The 25,867-nt window shown below is 40.9% G+C and overlaps 1 protein-coding gene across 3 annotated transcripts in view; it reads right to left on the bottom strand.

Moving 5' to 3' along the window:
* Positions 1 to 25,867, bottom strand: part of rangap1b (Ran GTPase activating protein 1b) — a 59,374-nt gene that overhangs the window by 11,308 nt on the left and 22,199 nt on the right. For 2 of the 3 annotated variants that reach the window (XM_060849278.1, XM_060849279.1), the window contains 9 exons: positions 23,075 to 23,209; positions 18,818 to 18,976; positions 18,566 to 18,679; positions 15,178 to 15,277; positions 12,768 to 12,852; positions 8,137 to 8,314; positions 3,313 to 3,423; positions 2,305 to 2,407; positions 43 to 131 (listed from right to left, as the gene is read on the bottom strand). In XM_060849278.1, coding sequence (XP_060705261.1) covers positions 43 to 131; positions 2,305 to 2,407; positions 3,313 to 3,423; positions 8,137 to 8,314; positions 12,768 to 12,852; positions 15,178 to 15,277; positions 18,566 to 18,679; positions 18,818 to 18,976; positions 23,075 to 23,209 — 1,074 coding nt within the window. The remainder of the gene's footprint in view (positions 1 to 42; positions 132 to 2,304; positions 2,408 to 3,312; positions 3,424 to 8,136; positions 8,315 to 12,767; positions 12,853 to 15,177; positions 15,278 to 18,565; positions 18,680 to 18,817; positions 18,977 to 23,074; positions 23,210 to 25,867) is intronic. The other variant, XM_060849280.1, reaches the window with a different exon arrangement.

Raw genomic sequence — 25,867 nt, 5'->3', positions numbered from 1 at the left:
ACAAGTTGCACGCTTTGCTCCACACATCAGAACAGCTCTTACCTTCAGAAGTCCCATATACACCAAGAGAGAAGTAATGAACATATCTAACTCAAATCCAGTAGTCTTGAATGCTTTCTGCAACAGCTCATCTATTAAAAGAGAGGGGAGGAACGAGGGTGGAGAAGAGAGTAAAAAAATACACTTACATGCAATGAAAAACAACGAAAGAGTGATATTTATTCATAGAGAATCGGAGAATGGAGGAGTACAGGAGACCTTTCAACCCACTGTGCCTGCACCACAGCTTTAAAAGAGGCATTAGTTCAATCACCCTGTTCTTTCCCCATAGAACTCCTAGTATTCCTTTTAGCAGTATTCATCCAATCCACTTTCTGAAGTTTACTTCTGAATTTTTCCACCATGTTCTCATATAGTATTGTGTTCTATAAACAGTCCAAAGCAGAACTGCAGTATGACTTGTATCAAGAAATTGATACACATATGCCTCAAATCTGGCACACCCAGAACCAAGGCATTGCTGGATTTCTGGTAATGTGGTTTAAGCCATGGGCAATTCATGTCAAGTCAGGTGGGCTGACGTCAAGTGCAGGATAGACCAGTGCACAAAGCTGGTCAGTACACAATGTCTGAAGCCACACTGTCCAATACAGTGCCTCGCCTAATTATCCTGACAAGTCTTGGTAAAAATTTAATCAATTGGAATCTATGCTTGGTATAATACACAAGTGCCTGGTTTTTGAATAGCCGGATTTATGGTATCGGATCCATGGAGCAAATAAGTCAGGTAAAAATGTACAAATGGATCACAGCCACGTAGTAGCAACAGTAGACAAACGAACTGAGCAGGTAATGAGGAATCAGTGGACAGAATATTAAAGGAAGGACAATACAAAAATTACAAACCAATACACCAATCCTGCAGAACAGGCACAGAAAGGCTAATAAATCTTATCTTGCTTAGTCTGTTCTTCAAACTCAAAGAATTACACAGATGAAGCCACAGACTTCACTAATGCTGAGCTGACAACACTACACTAACAGGGGATGCATGTCTTCTCACTAGTAAATGTGATGCCAATAGGTATGACAACACAACACTGGTTTACTTTTGCACAGTGGATGCTAATCCAATTTAATATAGAGTCAGATGTACAGCATGGAAACAGACCCTTCTGTCCAACTACAGTACCAGGTCACATTCATTATGGAAGGTGGCATCATCAGAAAACCCAAATGCCATTAACTAAAATTGAAAATCCAAATGCAAGAATAAATGATATTAAAATACAAATATATAATCACACACCATGACATCATATTAGTCTTATCATATTTGTTTGTGACCAATCACATTCCTGTAGACACTGCAATGAAACCATTACCACCCAATGATCATTAGTTGTTTTCAGAATGATCTTCTATTAAGGCTCAGGAGCAGGTTGTTTTCTGCTGATCTCGAAATGTTCAACTCTAATCATAGCTTCTTTTGATTGTCCGACAGCACACATTTGATTAGATACCAAGCTCCTAATTGAAACTTATTACAAAAGAAAAATATGGATGATACTGAATGGAAGTTGCATCTGATTAATTAGATAAATCAAGGTGCTACATTTTGGTAAGGCAAATCAGAACAGGACTTATACACTTAATGGTAAGGTCCTGGGATGTGTTGCTGAACAAACAGACCTTGGGGTGAAGGTTCTTAGTTCCTTGAAAGTGGAGTCACAGGTAGATAGTACAGTGAAGGTGCTGTTTGGTAGGCTTGCCTTTATTGAGTACTGAGTATTGGAGTTGGGAGGACATGTTGCTGCTGTACAGAATATTGTTTAGGCCATTTATGGCATACTGCATTCAATTCTAGTCTCTCTGCTGTAGGAAATATGTTATTCAACTTCAAAGGGTTCAGAAAAGAGTTACACACACCACCCTCTGCATATTCCATGTTTGTGGCATTGGCTTAGTTTCTTATATGCCTGAATGCCAACACAAACTGTACAAAGTGAATACTATATCTGCATTTCAGGCTGAACTCAATAAAACTGCATACAGTAACAATTCCAAGCTTTTCTGACTTGCATCAGTTGGATTTCTTTTCTTAATGCTGGTTCCCTATTCCCAGTAAACAGCTCAAAAATCACATACCAAGTCCATTCGAGTCCTAGATTTAACATACAATGCAAAGTATGGACTCCATTTCCAGCTGAACTGGGACAGAAATAAGGTTATTCGACTCCCTGACAAAAACAATGACTTATGATATTCTAAAAACAATTCAGATTAAACAAATAGCTACTCCACCTGCAGTCTCGAATACTGCTGCTTTGGTTTCCTGGTCTTCCTTATAGACTGCAGCCACCTTCAGAAACGTTTGGACAACCTTTTCCGCGTTTGCCAGATCAGTCTGAGGAAAATTAATTTAGATTAATTTAAAATTCAGTCAATCCTATTCACTTGGAACATATTCACCACCTTCCCTGAAAGGAGAAACCTGAACTTGGATATCATTTAACAGATATTTCAGGCTGTGTCGGTCATTCCTTGTGAATGGGACTAGAATACAAGAACCAACAAGCTAATCCATCACACTCAACAATTTGCCTGTAGTCTTCCCCATCTACACCTCACAGATTCGAAGAGTGTGGAGCCAGTCAGGCAGCATTCGAGGAAGAGAGTTGACATTTTGAGCATAAGCTCTTCACCTCACAGATGCTGAGAACAATTTCAGACCCTTAACACCAATCCAGATGTAATTAGCTGGCTCAGTACAGACAAAAGTTTGAAGCAGGCAAACATTACCTCTGTTTCTGATAACCAAAGCTGGAAAGTAGTTAAATTCTAGAGTGTTGGAGAATTAATACAAGCTTTAGCTGCCTACAACATTACAAATTCATTCCTGCATGGATGCAGAGTTCATCTTGGAGAATTAACACATCATTCAGTTGAGACAGACAGTCACATTGACTAGAGTATTCTTTGGTCTATGTGGTGTTAATTGATCTTAATTGACCCTTGGCAGCACAAGCTAGGGAAGAGGGAAATTAAGCAGCATTCAACTTCCTTCCAGTGTTAACTGGAGGAAAGGAGACATCACATGAGAAAAGAGTGAAGCCTGTGTCAAGTCATGTGCTCCTTTGTGAACCAAGTTTAGCAGCTCACCAACTGGCTGCATATGAAGGATGTTCCTTTCAGTGAGGCAACATGCTGACTATACCTGTGGAAGGAGCAGCCCTTTGGTCTTGGTGGGGGCACAAGAGAAATCAGTGCCGCAGAAAACTGAATTGAAAATGCATGCTGTTATGTCAGTACCTGCTGCAGTAACAGAAGTGACCGCTTAGATCCCATTTTAACAAGTTTGTCTGGAGATGGAAAAGACAAGAAATTGGCGGCTTCTGATGTCGGGGTAATTGGGATGGTTTTCTAGAAAAATGAAAGGCAGTTAGTGAGAAGTATGGAACACAACCGGAGAACAGAGTACGTTTAAGATGATGGGCTCCTTTCCCAGCAATGGTAAATGTTTTAAAAACAGATCACTACAGGTTAAAAGAGATCCCCCTATCCTAAACGTCATCAACTGCTACATATCCATAACACTCAAACAGTATCCTATTCAGCACTTCCATTCAGCTAACCTTGTGCTTGATGATCTACAAGGACTTCTCATCTTTTATCCTTCAAATTTAAAAATTCACAATCTCCAGTTTATATTTATTCATGCCACCCATACTCTCCGAGAACTCACCACAATCCTACAATTCTGCACTACTCCAAGTCTGGTCTTTACTTCAGTATTAAATCTTGTGCCTTCAGTCACTTCGCTCCAATGCTTTGGAATTTCTCCCTAAACATTTCTGCTTCCTTTGCTATCTTTATCATGGTCTTTACAAGCCATCTCTAACTAAAATAAACACAAAGAACTGCAGATGCTGGAAATCAAACAAGTGTGCTGAAGAAACACAGCAGCATCAAGTGCAGGGACTTTGCGCCAAAATTGATCAGAAATTCATCAGTTCTGGCAAAGGTCACCGGACTTGAAACATTAGCTGTTCTCTCGACAGATGCTTCCAGATCTGCTGGGTTTCTTCAGCATTGCTTTTGTCTTTAGCCAAACATTTAGTTAATCTCAATTCTTTTGGCTACTGTCTCATCCATAACTGACTCAATATTCGAGATTGTGCCTTTCTGGTGAGCAAGTGAAGATAACTTTTTCAAAAACATCTAACAATGTCAGCATCAAAAATTTCCCGACCAGATGCAGAAGTCAAAGACTGCAGTTGCTCTTATCCAACAATTCACCTCAGATCCAGTATCAAAAGAACAATGGCTCATGTTATAGCATTCACATTTCACATACCAGCCATCCTGTGATATCTCACAGCATATTCAATTAATGTTCAAGTAGGGTGCAGCTCACAGGCATAGTCATAGAAATATACAGCACAGAAACAGAGCCTTCAGCCCAACTTGTCCATGCCGACTAGATATCCCAACCCAATCTTGTCCCACCTACCAGCACCCGAGTATTAAAATTCCCTTGAAACAAGAACAGCTGAAATAAAGACTTGGTCCATTGGTACTGTGTGTGTGTTTTGGTCTTAACGTCTACTCCTTGCCTCAAACTACATGATTAATTGGATTGTAGGTGACCCAAGGCAGGAATCAAAACCCGTTTTATCCCCAATGCTCGGCATTTTCTGCAAGGTAATGGAAGTAAATGTCAACTGGCAGGTGCAGTGGAACAATAGGGTGCTGTACAAACAATTATTTCATGCAATAAGAATTACTTGCACCATTATTTCACGATCACACCTAGCCAACATTGTATTATTCCATCAGAGGATGCGTGAATTGTTTGCTGGGTCAGCATTTTTGTCCATCCCCAGTTATAGAGTCATAGAGATGTACAGCATACAGACAGACCCTTCAGTCCACCCTGTCCGTGCCGACCAGATATCCCGATCCAATCTAGTCCCACCTGCCAGCACCCGGCCCATATCCCTCCAAACCCTTCCTATTCATATACCCATCCAAATGCATCTTAAATGTTGCAATTGTACTAGCCTCCATCACTTCCTCTGGTAGCTCATTCCATACACGTACCACCCTCTGCGTGAAAATTTTGCCCCTTAGGTCTCTTTTATATCTTTTCCCTCTCACCCTAAACCTATGTCCTCTAGTTCTGGAGTCCCTGACCCCAGGGAAAAGACTTTGTCTATTTACCCCATCCATGCCCCTCAATTTTCTAAACCTCAATAAGGTCACCCCTCAAGCTTCTGACTCTAGGGAAAACAGCCCCAGCCTGTTCAGCCTCTCCCTGCAGCTCAAATCCTCCAACCCTCCAACATCCTTGTAAATCTTTTCTGAACCCTTTCAAGTTTCACAATATCTTTTCGATAGGAAGGAGACCAGAATTGCACACAATATTCCAACAGTGGCCTAACCAATGTCCCGTACAGCCACAACATGACTTCCCAATTCCTGGATTCAGTACTCTGACCAATAAATGAAAGCATACCCTCTTTGCTGTCCACTACACCTCCAATTTTGGTGTCATCCGCAAACTTACTAATTGTACCTCTTATGCTCGCATCCAAATCATTTATGTAAATGACAAAAAGTAGAGGGTCCAGCACTGATCCTTGTGGCACTCCACTGGTCACAGGCCTCCAGTCTGAAAAACAACCCTCCACCACCACCCTCTGTCTTCTACCTTTGAGCCAGTTCTGTATCCAAATGGCTAGTTCTCCCCGTATTCCATGAGATCTAACCTTGCTAATCAGTCTCCCATGGGGAACCTTGTCGAACGCCTTACTGAAGTCCATATAGATCACATCTACTGCTCTGCCCTCATCAATCTTCTTTGTTACTTCTTCAAAAAACTCAATCAAGTTCGTGAGACATGATTTCCCATGCACAAAGCCATGTTGACTATCCCTAAGCAGTCCTTGCCTTTCCAAATACATGTACATCCTGTCCCTCAGGATTCCCTCCAACATCTTTCTCACCACTGAGGACAGGCTCACTGGTCTATAGTTCCCTGGCTTGTCTTTACCACCCTTCTTAAACAGTGGTACCACATTTGCCAACCTCCAGTCTTCCGGTACCTCACCTGTGACTATCGATGATACAAATCTCTCAGCAAGAGGCCCAGCAATCACTTCTCTAGCTTCCCACAGAGTTCTCGGGTACACCTGATCAGGTCCTGGGGATTTATCCACCTTTAACTGTTTCAAGACATCCAGCACTTCCTCCTCTGTAATATGGACATTTTGCAAGATGTCACGATCAATTTCCCTACAGTCTATATCTTCCATATCCTTTTCCACAGTAAATACTGATGCAAAATATTCATTTAGTATCTCCCCCATTTTCTGTGGCTCCACACAAAGGCCACCTTGCTGATCTTTGAGGGGGCCCTATTCTTTCCTTAGTTACCCTTTTGTCCTTCACGTATTTGTAAAAACCCTTTGGATTCTCCTTAATTCTATTTTCCAAAGCTATGTCCCCGTTTTGACCTCCAGATTTCCCTCTTAAGTATACTCCTACTTCCTTTTTACTCTTCTAAGGATTCACTCAATCTATCCTGTCTATACCTGACATATGCTTCCTTTTTTTTCTTAACCAAACTGTCAATTTTTTTCAATCATCCAGCATTCCCTATAGCTACAAGCCTTCCCTTTCACCCTGACAGGAAAATAATATCTCTGGATTTTTGTTATCTCATTTCTGAAGGCTTCCCATTTTCCAGCCGTCCCGTTACCTGCAAACATCTGCCTCCAATCAGCTTTTGAAAGTTCTTGCCTAATACCGTCAAAATTGGTCTTTCTCCGGTTTAGAACTTCAACTTTTAGATCTGGTCTATCCTTTTCCATCACTATTTTAAAACGAATAGAATTATGGTTGCTGGCCCCAAAGTGCTCCCCCACTGACACCGCAGTCACCTGCCCTGCCTTATTTCCCAAGATTAGGTCAAGTTTTGCACTCTCTCTAGTAAGTACATCCACATACTGATTCAGAAAATTCCTTTGAGAAGATGGTGGTGAGCCTCCTTCATGAACTGTTGCAGTCCATTTGCTGTAAATAGATGCACAATACCATCAGGAAGAGTGTACTGGTGTTTTGATAATGTGACGATGAAGGAACAGCAATATATTTACAACTCAGGATAGTGAGTGGAAAAGGTGGAATCTTAAAAGCCTTGGTGAATTCCTACAGTGCATCTTGTAGACATTACACACAGCTGCCATTGCTCATTCATGGTATAAGGAGTGAATAATTGTGAATGTGGTGCTATTCAAGCAGGCTGTTTTGTCCTTAAATGATGTCAAGCTTGAGGGCTGCTGGATGTGCATAGTGCATGTAAATGGATAGTGTTCCATTACACTCCTGACCGGTGTCTTGTAGCTGGTGGACTGATCTTGGGCAGTCAAGAGGTGAATTACTTGCAAGATTCCTTGCCTCTAACCTGTTTTTGTACCCACACTACTTCCATGGTTCAGTTCAGTTTATGATCAGTGGTAATCTCAGGATCTTGGTGAAGTTTCAGTGATGGAAATGCAATTGAATATTCAGGGATAATGGTGAGACTCTCCCTCTCTTGTTGGAAATATTCATTACCCAGCACTTGTGTGGTACAAATGTTACTTGCCACTTGTCAATCAAGGCCCGGATATTATTCAAGTCTTGCTGCAATTTGGCATGGACTACTTCATTATCGGAGGAAAGCTCAAGTATCTTGAGGGGTCAGCATGAAATAGATGTATGGACAGGAAGAAAACACACAACCAACTAAAAATGGCAGCATTGGGTTACATAAAGGTTGAACTTACTTCACTTTTGGTTATCTACTGGCATGTAGCCTATAAAATTTGGGACAACTATAAAGAAACACCACAATAAAAAAAATTCCAAAAGTAAACACAAGTTTTTGGAAAAAGCATTTCCACCAAATCAAATGTCAATAATAGAATACAAATTCAGCAATAAGCCTTTTGTTCAGTTCATTTGAACTTCCTACATCTTTGTTTTTCTTGCCTCATGTATTTTATCACTTTTGCTTCCATAATTTATTGACATCATTTCTAATTTTATGAAGGTCGATGGAATCCAAACTCTGATTTCCTGGAGACTTACCACGGATGTGTCAACTATCACTTGATCAACTCGTGTTGTTTTCTCTTGCTCCTGTTCTTCTCCACCTCCGTCATCTTCTGCTTCTTCGTCTTCATCTTCCTCCTCCTCCTCCAAGTCGTCATCGTCATCATCCTCCTCCTCCACCTCTTCATCCTCATCTCCATCACTTTCATCATCACTTAACAGTAAAACAAAATTAACATTTCTTGAAACAAAAACATTCTGCTTGAATAACTGAAAGGAATAAAATGAAAACAAAGCTTGTTTACGGGTATGGACATAGAGTGGTTGTGTTACTGGACTTGTAATTCAGAGACCATAATTAATAATGTGGAGGCATGATGGGATTAGTTAAGTAGCTGTTTTTGACTAGCATGGACACAACTGGTGAAGGACCTTTTTCACTGTCTGTAACAGTGAAGCTCAGCATGGCGGCTGGGAAATTTAAATTAACTAAATAAATCTGGCACAAAAAAATCTCTAATGGTGACCCTATAAGTATCAGGTTATGGTAACTCAAATATGGTTAACCAATAGCCTTTAGAGAAAGAAACCTGACATTCTCACTGAACCTGGTTTACATGTGGTTCCAGATCCGTAACCATGTTAGGGACTTATAGTCCAGAAAGCTATGCAAGAATAAGATGGCTCCCACTACCTTGAAGATAAACAGCAATAGGCACAAAATGGCAATGCCCTCACCTCAGGAACATTTTTTTGTTTAAAAAAAAAGTCTGAATTGGGTCATTCCTCCATTACTTTAACACACCAATTTACCAAACCTGTTCTGCTCACCCCCACCTAATATTTATGATTTTTGTCATAGTTAAGTCAGCAACCCACTGGCCAAAGTGCCCAGCTATATTACAAAAAATAAAGGGACAGACCAGACTAAAATGGTCACAAAGCAGTAGCTCATTTTTAACATTTCCAGACTGAGCCTCAGGACAGAATGAGACGGAGTTGTATTATCCTGCAGTCAGGTAATTTGACAGTGTTCACAGTGAGAATTTATGTATACTCACCAGAGATAGAACTCGCTATAACACTAGTAAAACCTGTAATTCAGCCTTTAAGTTGGAGGTGGAAAATTGGATACAAAGATTCTTTAGCAGGCTGCAAGAGCTTGATGGGACAATGCCACATACTCATTTAAGATTTATACTCAGTTGACAGGTAGATTGGCTGCTCTAACCTTTAGCCCAGGAGCCTGCAGTATTTGCCCCCAAAGAACAATTTTGGACCAAATTGATAATTACATCATATTTACAGTCACACTATATTGTCGACAGCATACCGTATCCAATCTGATGATGTAGCACGTTATGAATTTAGTATTAATACAGCAAACTGCAAAAGCAATTAATCTCATGTAACTAATATAATTTATTAATAAACTCAAACTAATTAACACATGGATGATGGTTGGACAAGCATTGTATTGCAACTACTAAATGTGGGAAACTTATGGAGCCAGAAGTGGTCAAAGGTAATCAACTGTAGTAAATTTCTAGAACTATAACTCCTTTATTCAGGGTTATTGAATTGGAGGCTAAATTGAAGATCTTCATACAGTCCTACAGCACAGAGATAGTCCCATTGACCCAAACTGGTCCATGCCAACCAAAAACGCCCATCATTTGTAACCCCATTTGTCTCCCATTGACCCACATCCTTCTAATCTTTTCCTATCCATGTCTTTGTCCAAATGCCTTTTAAATGTTATTAATGTACCCACCTCAACCACTTTTGCTAGCAGCTCATGCGTACCACTGTCTGTTAAAAAAGTGCCCCTCAGGTTCCCTTGTATTCTTTCCCCTTTAACCTTAAACTTGTGACCTCTAGTCTTCAATTCTCCAACTCTGGGGGGAAAAAAAAGACTGTGCATTCACCTTATCCAAGCCTCTCATGATCTTATACATCTCTATAAAGATGTCCCCTCTCAGTCCCCTATGCTCTAAAATAAAAAGTCCTAGCTTGTCCAACCTCTCCCCATAACTCAAACCATTGAATTCAGGCAAATTCCTTGTAAATTTCTTCTGCATTCTTTCCATTTAATAACATCCTTCCTATAACAAGGTGACAAAAACTGAACACAATAGTCCAAGTATGGCTTCACCAATGTTCTGTAAAACAGCAACATAACCTCCCAACTTCTATACTCAATGCCCTGACTGATGAAGGGCAGTCAGGCCTTCTTCACTGCCCTATCTACCTGTGACTCCACTTTCAGAACTGTGAACCTGAACTCCAAGATCCCTCTGTTCCACTGCACTCCTAAAGGCCCTACCATTCACCATGAAACTCCTACCTTGATTTGACTTTCTAAAATGCAAGACCTCACACTTATCCACATTAAATTCCCATTTGTCATTTCTCGGCCCATTTCCCCAACTGATCAAGATCCTACTGCAATTTCTGATAATCTTCCTCACTGTTACAATACCGCCTATTTTAGTGTAATCTGCAAACTTGCTAATCATACCTTGTACGTTCTCATCCAAATCACTGATAATGAACAGAAATGGGCCCAGCACTGATCCCAGTGGCACTCTACTAGTCACAGGCCTTCACTCTGACAAGCATCCTTCGCTATTGTGTATCCAATTTGCCAGCTCTCCCTGAATTCCATGAGATTTAAACTTTCCACAGCAGCCTACCATGTGGAACCTATCAAAGGCCTTATTGAAATTCAACTTGATTACATCTAACACCTTGCCCTCAACCACCTTCCTGGTCACTTCAAAGAACTCCAACAACTTTGTGAAGCATGATCTCCCTTCCACAAAGCCATGCTGACTATTCTTAATCAAACCCTATCTTTCCAAATACACATATACCTTAACTCTCAAAATCTTCTGAAGTAACTTACCTACTAAATATGTGAGGCTTACCGGTCTATAGTTCTCACGCTTTGCTTTGCAGCCCTCCTTGAATAAGGACACAACATTCCCCACCCTCCAGTTTTCTGGGACTTCACCCGTGGCTATCGGCAATGCAAAAATATCAGCCAGGGTCCCTACAATTCCTTCTCTATCCTGTTGCAGTGTTCTTGGATATATCTGCTCAGGACCAGGAGGTTATTCACCTTCATACATTATAATACATCCAACACTTCGACTGTGGTATGGACTATCCCCAAGGTATCACCATTAACTTCCCCAAGTCTTCATGTCTTCCTCCATGGTAAACACAGGAGAAATATTCATCGAGGACCTCACCCATCCCCTTCAGTTCTACAGTTACATGTCCACTTTGGCACCTAAGGGATCCTATTCTCTCTCTAGTTATTCTTTTTCCTTTAATATACTTAAATAACCTCACTGCATTCACACAATCTTCTCAGCCAAGACAAGTAAACTCCTGTATCCCTTATATACCTCCAGGGATTCCCTTGATCCTAGCTGCCTGTAATGGTGCCATGCCTCCTCCTCTTTTCTGGTCAAAGCCTCAACAATTGCTTGAAGGTTCCCTATTTCTGTCAATATTGCCTTTCACCCTCAGGAATATATAGACCTTGAACTCTAGCTATTTCACTTTTAAAGGCCTCCCACTTGCCGGAGGCCCCTTTGTCTGTTAACAAACAACTCCATATCAGCCCCTGCAAGCTCTTGTTTAATTTCATCATATTTGGCTTTGCCCCAGTTTAGAACCTGAACCTGTGGATCAGTTTTGTCCCTCTCCATACTATTTTAAAATTAATAGAACGATATTCACTGGTTCCAAAGTGTCACCTCTGTCATCTGTCCTGCCATAATTCCCCAAGAGTAGGGCGGGTTTTGCCCTTTCCTGAGTGGGACCTTCTATATACTGCTTGAGAAAACTTTCCTAAACGCAGTTAAATTCCACCTCATTTAAGCCTTTAACGTTCTGGCATCCCCAGTTTATGTTAGGAATATTAAAATACCCTAACATGACAACCCTATTGCTCCTGCAAGCCTCTAATTCCCATTGACCATTTGGGGCCCTATAGTACAATCCCAATAACATCACCATCCCCTTATTTCTTAGTTCCACCCACAAAGTCTCACTGGATGATTCTTCATCCAATTGCTGCTGTGATAATCGCCTTAATCAAAAATGTAACTACCCTCCCTTCTTGCCACTACCTCTGCCCCACCTAAAGCACTTGTACCCTGGTACATAAAGCTGCCAGTCCTGTCCCTCACTTAACCATGTTTCTGTAATGGCTATAATATCCCAGTCCCCACCTACCTATCCATGCCTGGAGCTCATCAGCCTTACCTATCAGCCCTCTTGCATTGAAATAGATGCAATTTAATGCAACAGGCATTTCTTGCTCCCTGTCGTGTTTCAGCCTGACCTGGCTCTTCAGCCTATTTCTGATTACTGTTACTCCTTCCAGCCTCGCACTTCAATCCCTGCTATTGAGGATTACCACTGCGCCCCTGCGCCACCTCCCTGCACCACCTCTCTCTCCCCCACCCCCCCCCCCCCCCCCACCCCCCCCAGTCCCCCAACTGCCAGTCTAGTTTAAACGCTCTCTTGTAGCACTAGCAAACCTGGCCACCAAGATATTGGGCCCCCTCCAGTTTATATGTCACCAAAAGGTCACAAAAGAAAAAGTCGCGTATTACTCACGAATCAACAAGATTTGGTGTGAAATTTACCTGAGAGAACCCAGCACATCATGCTTGTTGAAACTGTCCATAATTTCCTTCAATTGGTCACAGCCTTCCTCACCAAGACAGTTACCTAGGTGAAAAACATTTTCTTTCAATGGGTTTAAATTCAAATACCTGTACAAGCTTTGATGGTCAGTCCCAGATGGGCACTTGGTCCCCAGTAATGATTTGCCATTATTCCCATGTCAGTTTACCGCTGCCTGCTCCTGAATGCAGTCTTAAGACAACCTCTTATGTTCAAGTTCTAAGAAACAATCAATAACTGTTTTGCTCTCCACAGATTTTACCTCATGTTCTGAATGCTTTCAGCATTGTTTTTATTTCAGATTCACCAACTCTGCTGCACCTGGCCCCACTCAATGTTGCTTGCTCTAATATGAGGATCCTACATTTCTCTAGTTTCCATTATAACTAAAACACGCTGGTTTGTGATGCAGAGTAACATGGGTTCAACTTCTGCACTAGTTGAAGTTATCAAGGACTTTCCTTATCAACTTCTCCCCTTGCTTGAGGCACGGCGACATTCAGTTTAAACCCCCATCAGTCATCTCTAATGAGAAAGCAGTCTCTGGTCCAGTAGGGCTATCGTGACTTTACCTTTTAAGTCCACTGAGGACCTCTCTGGAGTGAGGCAACTGTTTGACATGCTCGTGGGTCATCTCTCAGGGTCAAATGTGAGGCAAGAGAGAGGCCTCCATGAATGATCAGAACAAGGAGAATGATCAAAACTGCACTATTTGTGTGATTCTGCCCCACATTCTAGCAATAAAACCAACTGAGCTAATCAAATCCATCATCATTTCACCTTCACACAAGTGAAGACATTATTTTAATTGCACAGATAACAATCAAGCCTGCTACAATTTTCAACTGACAAATACACAAGAGGACATTTTCCCAGATAGGACCTGGGATTATGATTGAGTGTTTTCTCTTTAGCTCAGTTAAAAGGTCAACTGTAGCCCTCAAACATGACTTCTAGATTATATTAGCTCACACTCTGACAGCTTCATCTTGTGCAAGACATCTGAAGTTTCTTAAACTTTTGTAAAATTCAGTGAACAAACTTGATCTTCAGATCTTTAGTATTGCACTGAGAACCTTTCAGATACTGAATAAAATCAACACTCTTTTACTGGGTGCCCAGTAAAAGAAACTGGGCAAATAGATGATAATAATAATAATAATAACAACAACAATGAACAAAATTGGATTTATGAATGTCAATTACCTGAATTTCGGAATACCCCAACAAATCGGTTCCCAACCATCTCAATTGCATTATAGAGGTTATTCTGTATATGGTCACCTCTTCAGAGAAGTATGTCACTAAGCAGTTTAGACCATTCGTTCTTCAGACTAGTTAATCTAAAGCAATGATTTCAGACTCCATAATTTTGTACATTCTTAAGTATTTAATCTAAATAGGCTTCTGAAGGGCAAGACAGTATTGATTAAAGAAACTGGCCTTGCTCTCAAATCAGCAATAAGATGAACTGGGATTACCAAATCACCAGCCAAGTAGAATATACAACATACCAATTAGGAGCAGGGAGCAGCCATTCAGTCCAAAACTACTACTCCTTTCAATAAAATCATAGCTGTTCTTAGAATCACAGAATGCCTAACGTGGAAACAGCCCATACAGCCCATTGAGTCCACTCTTACCCTCTAAAGAGCACCTCACCCAGACCCACCCCTTACCCTATCCCTGTAATCCTGCATTTCCCATAGTTAATCCACTAAACCTACACATCCCTGAACACAATGGGCAATTTAGCATGACCATTCCACCTACCCTGCTCATCTTTGGACTGTGGGAAGAAACTGTGCACCCAGACGCAGAGAGAATGTACAAACTCCACATAGATAGTCATCCAAAGCTGATCAAACCCTTAGTCCTTGGTGCTGCAAGGCAGCAGTGCTAATCACTGAGTCACCGTGTCGCCCCATGAGCTGTTCACATTCTAAATTTCAAATTCCCCATCTACCCTCGATAATCTCAGATACCCCATCTTACAAGAATTTACTTTCAACTTAAAAATATTTGAGAGCCTGGATCCAATGTCTTCTGAAACAGTTTTCCCTAGGTGCAGAGCAATCGGCATCTCCAGCTGATGCAATAATAATGCATCTCGGTTCAGGGCGTCACAACAGAATCAAGCATTTCTACAAACAGTCAACTTGAAAAAAAAATCTGCAAATATAATTTATGTAGAAACTTAACTTTCCTTTCATTGAAACATAAATTTTCCTTAAACTATACTGAAAATTGTCAACTAACTTTTATATCCATCCTCCTCAAATCATGGTTTTCAAAGTGTATAATAACAAACACACCGATCTTAACTTGAAGAGTGCAGAACTGAAAAAACAAATCAGAAATCACATGTACCGTTTAGATCAAGTTTCTCCAGCAAGTATTTATGCTCCACAGCTTCAGCTACCATGATTGCAGCATTCTTCCGGATCTCTCCGAATGAAAGGTTAAGTTCCTATGGACACAAACCCAGTTAATCAGTGGCATTAAAAATAATAGAAGGATATCCCAATGAGGTGAAATAAAGAAAGATGAGAAGCACAAGCAACAGCAGCTATGTTGGTCCAAAGGGCTATTATTTCCACGTAACAGAGCTCTCCAAAGCGGGGAAAAAATCGTGAACTTCCAAAACAGGCTGCCCTCAATATTGTAAAAATGTTTAAAAGTATTGAGTCAAAAGACCTGTGAGGTGATTTCTGGTCTCTAAAAGGTTAGCAATTCTTTCTTCTTAGCTGATCTCATTTAAAGTGCTGGCAAAATACGAATAGACATTGCTAGCTGTAAGAGACGGGGAGGTTTCTGCTTCTGACTGGATGCAATGAATATTGTTGGAAACACGTGCAGGAGGGCAACATCAAGCTGTATTGTAAAAACTCAGTTTGAACCTACAGGTTGGCAAAATGGGTGAGTTATAAGTGGTCAAGAGACTGAAGAGTCTCATTTTGGGTGTGAGATTAGCACGAACCTTTCGTTATGCCCTATTTCAAACAAATAGGACAGAAATTGGGCCAGAAGACTTGGCCCAATTTGCTCTTGATCAACTTAGGGAGTCATAGAATTGTACAGCATGGAAACAAACCCTTTGGTCCAACACATCCACACTGACTAGATATCTTAAATTAATCCAGTCCCATTTGCTAGCATCTGACCCATATCCCTCTAAACCTTTCCTATTCAATTACCCATCCAGATGCCTTTTAAATGCTGTAATTGTACCAGCCTCCACCACTTCCTCTGGTAGCTCATTCCATACACATACCAGCAGAAAGTGAGGACTGCAGATGCTGGAGATCAGAGTTTAAAAATGTGTTGCTTGAAAAGCGCAGCAAGTCAGGCAGCATCAAAGGAACAGGAGAATCGACGTTTCAGGCATAAGCCTTTCTTCAGGAGGGCTTATGCCCGAAACATCGATTCTCCTGTTCCTTTGATGCTGCCTGACCTGCTGCGCTTTTCCAGCAACACATTTTTAAGCCCATACGCACACCACCTCTATATATAAACATTGTACCTCAGGTTCCTGTTAAATCTTTTCCCTCTCATCTTAAACCTATACCCTCTAGTTTTAGACTGCCCACTCTAGGAAGATGACCTTGGCTATTGACCCGAACCATGCCCCTCATGATTTTATAAGCCTCTAGAAGCTAGTCTTCTCAGCTTCAGACACTATAGGGAAAATAGCCCCAGCCTTTCAGCCTCTAAACTGTCCAACTCTGGCAACATCCTTGTAAATCTTTTCTGAACCCTTTCAACTGTCACAATATCCCTCCTAAAGCAGGGAGACCACAAAAGATTAGATTACTTACAGTGTGGAAACAGGCCCTTCAGCCCAACAAGTCCTCACCGACCCGCCAAAGCGCAACCCACCCATACCCCTAACCTAACACTACGGACAATTTAGCAAGGCCAATTCACCTGACCCGCACATCTTTGGACTGTGGGAGGAAACCGGAGCACCCGGAGGAAACCCACGCAGACACTGGGAGAACGTGCAAACTCCACACAGTCAGTCGCCTGAGTCAGGAATTGAACCCGGGTCTCAGGCGCTGTGAGGCAGCAGTGCTAACCACTGTGCCACCGTGCCGCCCACAACAGTATACAGCATACAGTATTCCAAAAGTGGCCTGACCAATGTCCTGTACACCCACAAGACCCCCCCCCCACCCCACCCCCCCCCCACCACTCCTATATTCAATACACTGACAAAACAGGAACTTCTTTTAAGGTCATGTCAATTTCAACATCTGTGTCAATGTTATATATGATATGGAGGTGTCGGTGTCGGACTGGAGAGGACAAAGTTCAAAACCACACAACACCAGGACTTGTTGGCCTGTAACCAGGTGCTGTGTGATTTTAATAATGTTATATATGACCCAATAAAGGCCACAACGTGGGTTCCAGTTTGAATTTTCAGCTAGCATGCTTACTTAAGAATGTAAGAAAGAGGGACACAAATAGGCTATTCAATTACTGAGCTCATTCAATATCATGATTGATCTTTTTGGGGCCTTCACTCTACTTTTCTGCCTGCCCCCCACAATGCTAGACTATCTTGTCATTCAACAGCCTGTCTAATTCAGCCCTGAATATGTGTTTATGACGAGCCTCCACTGCTATCTAGGGAAAGAGAATTCCAAAGGCTAACAGCTTTTTCCGCATTGTATTGAAGTGTCCAGTTAATACACTGCTGAAATGTGAACCCATAACCTTTTAGTTAAACTGCATAAATTAAACTGAACTCAGGTAGCAGCTTTTAAGGGAATGCTTAGACAACTTATAATGGGAAAGAAACACTTGGCTTCACCTTCCTTTCAACATCGGTGGGAGTAGTTTGATAAAAAGCACTTCTATTTTCTCCTCCATATTTTCATGAATTCACAGCTGAAGGATTGGCAAATGCTTTTCTAAGAATGATTAAACAATAATGGCATTAATGGTTTTACTTCCACTCATTTTGACAAGGGCCTGTCTGGATTTTAAGTGCCTGCACCAGCAAATCACTATGTTGAAGATCCTTGAGACACAGCCATGTTATCACAGTTATCATTCTACATCCCAACAATCTGCTTTTTTCAAAATAATTCCTTTCACTCAGGAACTAGCTCTCCATAAGACAGCGATCTCAGTATCTTTGCAAATCAAGCATTAGAATCAGAAGACATTTCAGTATGACAAAGCTCCATCCAGTCTGTAATACATTCACAAGTCACTTTCTCTTCTGTTTTTATTTGTAGCAATTCAATTTTCTACTAGCAATATCTGCCAAACCTTCTATAAAAATCACCTAAATTTATAACACTATTAATATAGTAAACCATTCAAAAGGGAGATTTCAGCAATATTATTAGACAAATATTGACACCGACACAAACTTCAGAACAGCTGACCAAATCTTTGTTTGTGGAAACATTAACTCCTTTCCTAACAGACCTTGACTATTCACCCAAACCATGCCCCTCTGAAACCCCAAGAACAGGTTCAAGAAAGCTCACTTTCTCCAAGGTTTTAAAAAAAAGGTATGTGCAATCATTGCTGGCCTAGACAGCAGTGCCTATGTCATATAATCAAATTTTAAGAAGTGTTCAGCAACTCCGAGGCTAGAGGTGCAAAAGGAACGGATATTAAATTTCCTAGTGTCTTGCAACAATCCAGTAAAGCAATTGGTACTGGCAGGTGAATCAGAGGATTGGAGGTGTGGGTAGTAGAATAATAGATAAAAAGAACCTGAAAATTTATCACAAACCTTGAGATTCTGCAATCCAGACTTTACTGCTTCAGCAATCGCTACAGCTCCTTCTGACCGTACGAGACAATCTCCAAAATTTATGACTTCAATGTTATGGAGCGACTTTAGCGTCTATAAACACAATGGGAAATGCCAGTTAAACATCGAATGAATGTGTATATAACTGCCAGCGTCAAGAGATTCCTACTTGAGCCTAGCTTAAAAGAGAAAGGTAGAGAACGAAAATCAGCATCTGCCTCAGCCTCTTACCTCAGCCATGGCAACAGCTCCTTTCTCTGTGAAGGTGTTATCATTAAGGTTTATGACCCTGAGGTGCTGGTTTTCAGTGAATGCCTTAGCCAAAGCCGTAATACCTGGATGGTTTATTCCGTTTTGGGTCATGTGTACCTCCTCTAGAGTTCCTATGGACTAAACAAAGAGGTTTCATTCTTCTGGTTTCCTTCAGTTTATCTCTCCCCCTTCGTCACCCGTGCATTCAATTTAAGAAGCATTTAAAGTGGTCAGTTTAATATTGTCAACATGTCATCATTTACCACATGAACAAAAATGGGAATGTGGCCTTTAAATAAACAAAAAATCTGCTATCAGTTTGCAGATACACAGAAACGGTGCGACTTGCAACAGGGAAAGACGTTCCAGACCATTGAATCCTTCTTTCGCTGAATGCTCAAACTGCCCTAATTCAGATATTTTCTCATCAACCTGCTTAGATATATTATGACATGCCTCTGAAGCAGGTGGGACTTGAACTCAGGGACTATCCTAGTATATACTTGACGGACCTTTAACACCAAGAAAAGCATCTGCAAAGTATTCCATGATTTAAGAGAAATGAACCCTCTCTGTGGCTGAAAAGAAAGGTAACACATGTAGTTTTCATATAAGACTAAGTTAAAAAAAATCACAACACCTTCATTAGATGACTTTACAAGGTTTGATTCTGGGGGATTCATCTGAAGGAAATCTGCCAGTCTATGGCTCAATTCCCACTTTGTGCTGAGTAAATTGATCTTAGCTAGGGGTATAAGACCATAAGACATAGGAGTGGAAGTACGGCCATTCGGCCCATCGAGTCCACTCCGCCATTCAAGCACGGCTGATGGGCATTTCAACTCCACTTACCAGCATTCTCCCCGTAGCCCTTAATTCCTTGTGACATCAAGAAGTTATCAATCTCTGCCTTGAAGACATTTAGCATCTCGGCCTCCACTGCACTCTGCGGCAATGAATTTCACAGGCCCACCACTCTCTGGCTGAAGAAATGTCTCCGCAGTTCTGTTTTGAATTGCCCCCCTCTAATTCTCAGGCTGTGTCCACGGGTCCTAGTCTCCTCGCCTAACAGAAACAATTTCTTAGCGTCCACCCTTTCCAAGCCATTTATTATCTTGTAAATTTCTATTACATCTCCCCTTAATCTTCTAAACTCCAATGAATACAATCCCAGGATCCTCAGCCATTCGTCGTATGTTAGACCTACCATTCCAGGGATTATCCATGTGAATCTCTGCTGGACACACTCCAGTGCCAGTATGTCCTTCCTGAGGTGTGGGGCCCAAAACTGGACACAGTACTCCAAATGGGGCCTAACCAGAGCTTTATAAAGTCTCAGTAGCACAACGGTGCTTTTATATTCCAACTCTCTTGAGATAAATGACAACACTGCATTCGCTTTCTTAATCACGGACTCAACCTGCATGTTTACCTTTAGAGAATCCTTGACTAGCACTCCCAGATCCCTTTGTACTTTGGCTTTACGAATTTTCTCACCGTGTAGAAAGTAATCCATGCTTGTATTCTTTTTTACAAAGTGCAAGACCTCGCATTTGCTCATATTGAATTCCATCAGTTATTCCCTGGACCACTCTCCCAAACTGTTCAGATCCTTCTGCAGCCTCCCCACTTCCTCAGTACTACCTGCCTGTCCACCTAACTTCGTATCATCGGCAAACTTCGCTAGAATGCCCCCAGTTCCTTCATCCAGATCATTAATATATAATGTGAACAGCTGTGGCCCCAACACTGAACCCTGCAGAACACCGCTGGTCACCGGCTACCAATCCGAAAAAGAATCTTTTATCCCAACTCTCTGCCTTCTGTCAGACAGCCAATCCTCAATCCATACCAGTAGCTCACCTCGAACACCATGGGTCCTCACCTTGCTCAGCAGCCTCCCGTGTGGCACCTTATCAAAGGCCTTTTGGAAGTCTAGATAGACCACATCAGGCACGACCTCCCCTTACTAAATCCACGTTGACTTGTTCTAATCCAACTCTGCTCTTCCAAGAATTTAGAAACCTCATCCTTAATGATGGATTCTAGAATTTTACCAACAACCGAGGTTAGGCTAATTGGCCTATAATTTTTCATCTTTTGACTAGATCCTTTCTTGAACAAGTAGGTTACAACAGCGATCTTCCAATCATCCGGGACTTTCCCTGACTCCAGTGACTTTTGAAAGATCTCAACCAATGCTTCCGCTATTTCCTCAGCCACCTCCCTCAGAACTCTAGGATGTATCCCATTGGGGCCAGGAGATTTATCAATTTTAAAACCTTTGAGCTTTTCTAGCACTCTCTCTTTAGTAATGGCAACCATACTCAAGTCAACCCCTGACTCCCTTTAATTTGTTGGGATATTACTCATGTCTTCCACTGTGAAGACTGACGCAAAGTACTTGTTAAGGTTCTCCTGCTATTTCCTTATCTCCTATCACTAGGCTTCCAGCATCAGTTTGAAGTGACCCAATGTCTACTTTTGCCTGTTTGTTTCTTATGTATTGAAAGAAACTTTTCAATACACAAATAATCTCAGTACTTTCCATTTGGAAAGTTCCTCCTCAGTTAAATAAGAATTAATGAAATGGAGCGAGGAGCAAATCAGAGAAGGCGACAGAAGGAAACAAAAGGTTGTGGGGACAGGTGACAATTCCCTGACCATTGCAAATATTGAATGCCACCTCATGGGCTCATTAGGAAGCAATCAATTGTGGGAAGTCTGGCATTGACTAAAACTAGGCTACATTTTAATAATCAACGTCTCCACATGAAAAGATGAAGTTGCGGGAGGGAAAAAAAGTAACAGAAAAAAAAACTTTAGGCTCAACTGTTATTCTACTTGGAACAGTTGGCAGCACTCAAGAGGAGCTTAAAAATGTGTTGCTGGAAAAGCGCAGCAGGAAGTCAGGCAGCATCAAAGGAACAGGAGAATCGACGTTTTGGGCATAAGCCCTTCTTCAGCACTCAAAGAGGACACAAATCTAAGTTATGAGGGAATGGAGGCAGAAATAGTGGAAGCTTCAGTTACAATCTTGGATTTTTAAATAATTATTCTTGGGATGTGGACATCACTGGCTAGGCCCACGTTTATTGCCCATCCCTGACTGATCAGAGGGTAGTTAAGAATCAACCACATTGCTGTGGGTCTAGAGTTATATGCAAGTTAAATTCAGTAGTGACAGTTGTCCTTCCCTAAAAGGCATTAGAAAACCAGATGGATTTTTATGACAATCAGTAGTGAATGTGTGGTCATCATCATACTAGTTTTTTTTTAAACTCCAGACCTTTTTTTTTTAAAAAATGGAATTCAAATTTCACAATCTGCCATTTTGGGACTTGAACCAAAGTCCTAATAACGTTGGCTTGTTGGCTAGAATAATTGTTAAGTAACATACGCAAGTGGATCCAAAAGGACTAAAGAATTCCAAACTATATTCGCATTAAAAACAAGTGAACATGGTGAACAAGGTAACTAAGGTCAGTCAGCCGAACGCTGGTGGTCAGAAACCTCTAGACAGTATGATCCAACAAGAAAGTAATTTTGATGAATATGCTGTAATAAATGACAGCCAGATGTGCGAGAAGCTGATAACGTGTGTTATTTATTTGAAAAACTCAATAATATTGCCAAAGGTAGTGCAGTTGATGCAAGTGTCAAAATTCAGAAGACATTTGTTCAAGTGCCCCAAATAAATTGGTTAGCAAAGGTGAAGCCCAGTGAGCTGAATGAAGCAATGGCTATGTGGTTACAGAATGGGTGAAACAACAGTCAGTTAAATGCCATGTCAAAAGAATATCAGACTGGAGGGTAGCACAAAAAAAGTGATTGCCACATTGGATCCAATCAATTTGATTTATCATCGAGATCCAGCAGACAGCTGAATGTTCTGTTTTCAATGCTACAATACTTTCATCCTCTAAACAACAACTTGCAGGATCAAAGCCTTCACCAAGAATTTTCCCAAAGACTATGGGATTTACTGGTAGCAAATCATTGAGCATCAGACCAAAATGGCAAGGAAAGGCCATTATGTTGTCTCTCCTCAAACTACCACCTGTGGGGCTGTACCTTAACATCGATTCATGTTCTAAGGATTCAGCAATCAAGAATTCGAGGATTGAGCTAGTATCCCAATGCTCCATTAAACTGACTGCTCCCAGCATCCTGTCCAATTTCCAGTGCAACAGCATTAGCATAAATTCTTCCACACCATTTCATGCAGGTTTTTACCTTAAAAGCATCAGCCAGTGCAATTGCACCTTCATTCTCCAGACGATTCCTCCCAGCAATAAAAACTTTCAGTGCCATTGGCTTTCCCAGAGCACTTGACAGACGGTGGCATTCACTAAGTGCAGCAGCAAGAATCTGCAATAAAACAGAGGACATAGTACAAACAGGAGCCAACTTATAAAATATCAGTGCATACTTAATATTATAATTGCCCATGGCTAAATATGACAATGGCTACTAAGGTTTTTGGTTAAACTGACACAGACAAAGAAAATTTCAGCCGATGTAGTTTTTCACGTTACTCAAAATCATGGCCTTCACAAACAGACAACAAAATGACTAACTCTTAAGATGAGACTAGAATGAAACAGTAAGACTGACAAGGCAGCTCAGATGAAAACTAGATTTGAGATTTTTGATTTTTAGGGAAAGCTTGACCTACCTGAGATGAAGCTTTTTAAATAACTATATTTACATTTTTAAGAGTAGACTCATATTTGTACAAGAATAGAAATTTAAATTTACTAAATATTGGGGAATTAAACTTCTGAAGGCAGTTAGCATTGGATGCAGAGACTAGTATCAACAAACACCCTTGAAGAAACTTTTTTCTCCATCAGCAAGATCAGGACTAGAAAAAGGTATAAATAATATAACCTCAAAAGAGTACGAAGAGACAAATAACGTAGTGTGGGGGGGTAGAAAGGATAGTATAAATATTATAATTGATAGAAATTAATAACCTTTTTAATCTTCTGGACCAAGATCAGCAAGGGAAATGAACTGCACGACCAAATTTGAAAAGTCATTAGTAATAAGTGTATGTCACGGCTGGCCAATGCCTAGGAAGAGGCACAATGGAGTATTGGAATATGGTCAATAATCACAACAGCCCAAGGACAGGTGATAGGGAGTCTGGCAAAAATCACGAGATGATGGGAGGACTCAAGGTGGACCATGAAGTTGTCCATCATTGATCGTGTATTCACAGTATTGGATGTGTAGTTCAAATGGGGTGTGGCAAGCACTGATGTCAATGTTGCATGTAACCACTGTAACATGGTATGTACAAATATCCTGTTCTTGATTGGGAAAGGTAGAGTGTCACTGACCTCAGATCTGAATTGTAACTAAGAGGACAATGGGACCCCACCTAAAAGCCAAATTTGGAGTGGTCTCTGGTTTGTCTCACATGTGGTTAAGGAGCTCTAAATAAAGACAGATTTGCACCCTGAACACAGGACTCAGACTCCTCTTTAAAATCCCTCTCCAATACTTACTTAATCAAAACATAAGTTGAAAAAAATTGTCCTGATAGTTCAGCATGAATAAAGGACAATAAATCCAGAACGTTACACATAGAAATCCCTGATAGCAAAACTGCTTGACACGGACTCGCTTTGTCTGGTTACCCAACTACATACTGTAACTAGGCCACTTAGTACTTAAATGTGCAAATGCCAAACATCATTTTGAATGTTAATTTATATGCTCTCTCTGGGTAATCGTAGGGAGAAGCAGCTTTTGATAATGGATAAACTTCACTAAGAACTGTGAATGCCCATGGCCTGATGTCATAGTAATGCCAACTGTAGAGTACACAAGAATGCACTCTTTGCCTCCATTATTCTTGGAGAAGCTTCATCTTAAATATCCCACATTTCCTATTTTAATTTATATTTGAGTTGATTTTAAAAATAAAACCGGCCACTTTCTGGGGTTCTGTGGCAGAGAATTAACATAGTAACTCCGTCAAACACTAATATCCCTAGTAAAGAAATTAATCTAATTTTGTTTTACATTATGTACTACATTTTGTGAAAGAGAAAGAGCCAAACTCCAAGTCTGACTCTACTAATCACTGCAACAAGTATGGGTACAATTGTTATTAAACCCCTGTATAGTAAAGAACAAAGGTTTTAAAAACTGAATTCCTTCTGCTGATCATTACCCAGTGACTCCTACTAAAATAATAATAATTTAAAAAAGCAAATTACTGCAGATGCTGGAATCTAAAACCAAAAAAGCAAAATTACTGCGGATGCTGGAATCTGGAAAATCTCAGCAGGTCTGGCAGCATCTGCCACTCCTACTAAAATGTTGGAATGTGGGAGGTTGCTTACAATGACCCCATTGGATAGGTGATACACTCTATATCAGTTCTTACATAAATTGGCACTTAGCCGCTTGGAAAGCGACTAACACGATCCTACTATGATCGAGAGGAAGGAGGAGGAAAAGAGAAGATCTACAATCGAACATCAATAACAGGGAAAATGTTAGAATCAAAGTGTAAAGAATGTGAAAATTGGACATTTAAGAAGGAATGGTAAAACTGAGCAGGGACAACATGGACTTATGAAAGGAAAATCACATGACAAACTTGGGAGTTTGATGTTACTTACAAAATTGAAAAAGGAACATCAGTAGGCAAAGTGCAATTGAATTTTCAGATTGTTTTTGATCCCACATAGAATATTTGTTAAATTAAATGAGATTGGGGGAAATAAAAATTATGGATTTAGAACTGGTTAACAAGCAGAAAGCAAAACACAGCTAAAAACTGATCTAAGGATGACTGATTGTTATTAATGTTTCACTAGTAGAGAAGCAGGAGGCTGGAAGAACACAACAAGCCAGCCAGCATCCACCTCCTGATGCTGCCTGGCCTACTGCGTTCTTCCAGCCTCCTGCAGTTTGGATTCCAGCATCTGCAGTTTTATTTTTACTCCAACTTGATATTTCCCTGGCTGATGAGTCTGAAACCAGGGGACAAAATCTCTGCATAAGGGG

The sequence above is a fragment of the Hemiscyllium ocellatum genome, chromosome 33 (assembly GCF_020745735.1).
Source record: "Hemiscyllium ocellatum isolate sHemOce1 chromosome 33, sHemOce1.pat.X.cur, whole genome shotgun sequence".
NCBI classification, from domain to species: domain Eukaryota; kingdom Metazoa; phylum Chordata; class Chondrichthyes; order Orectolobiformes; family Hemiscylliidae; genus Hemiscyllium; species Hemiscyllium ocellatum.
This window is presented reverse-complemented; position numbering and strand designations above follow the sequence as displayed.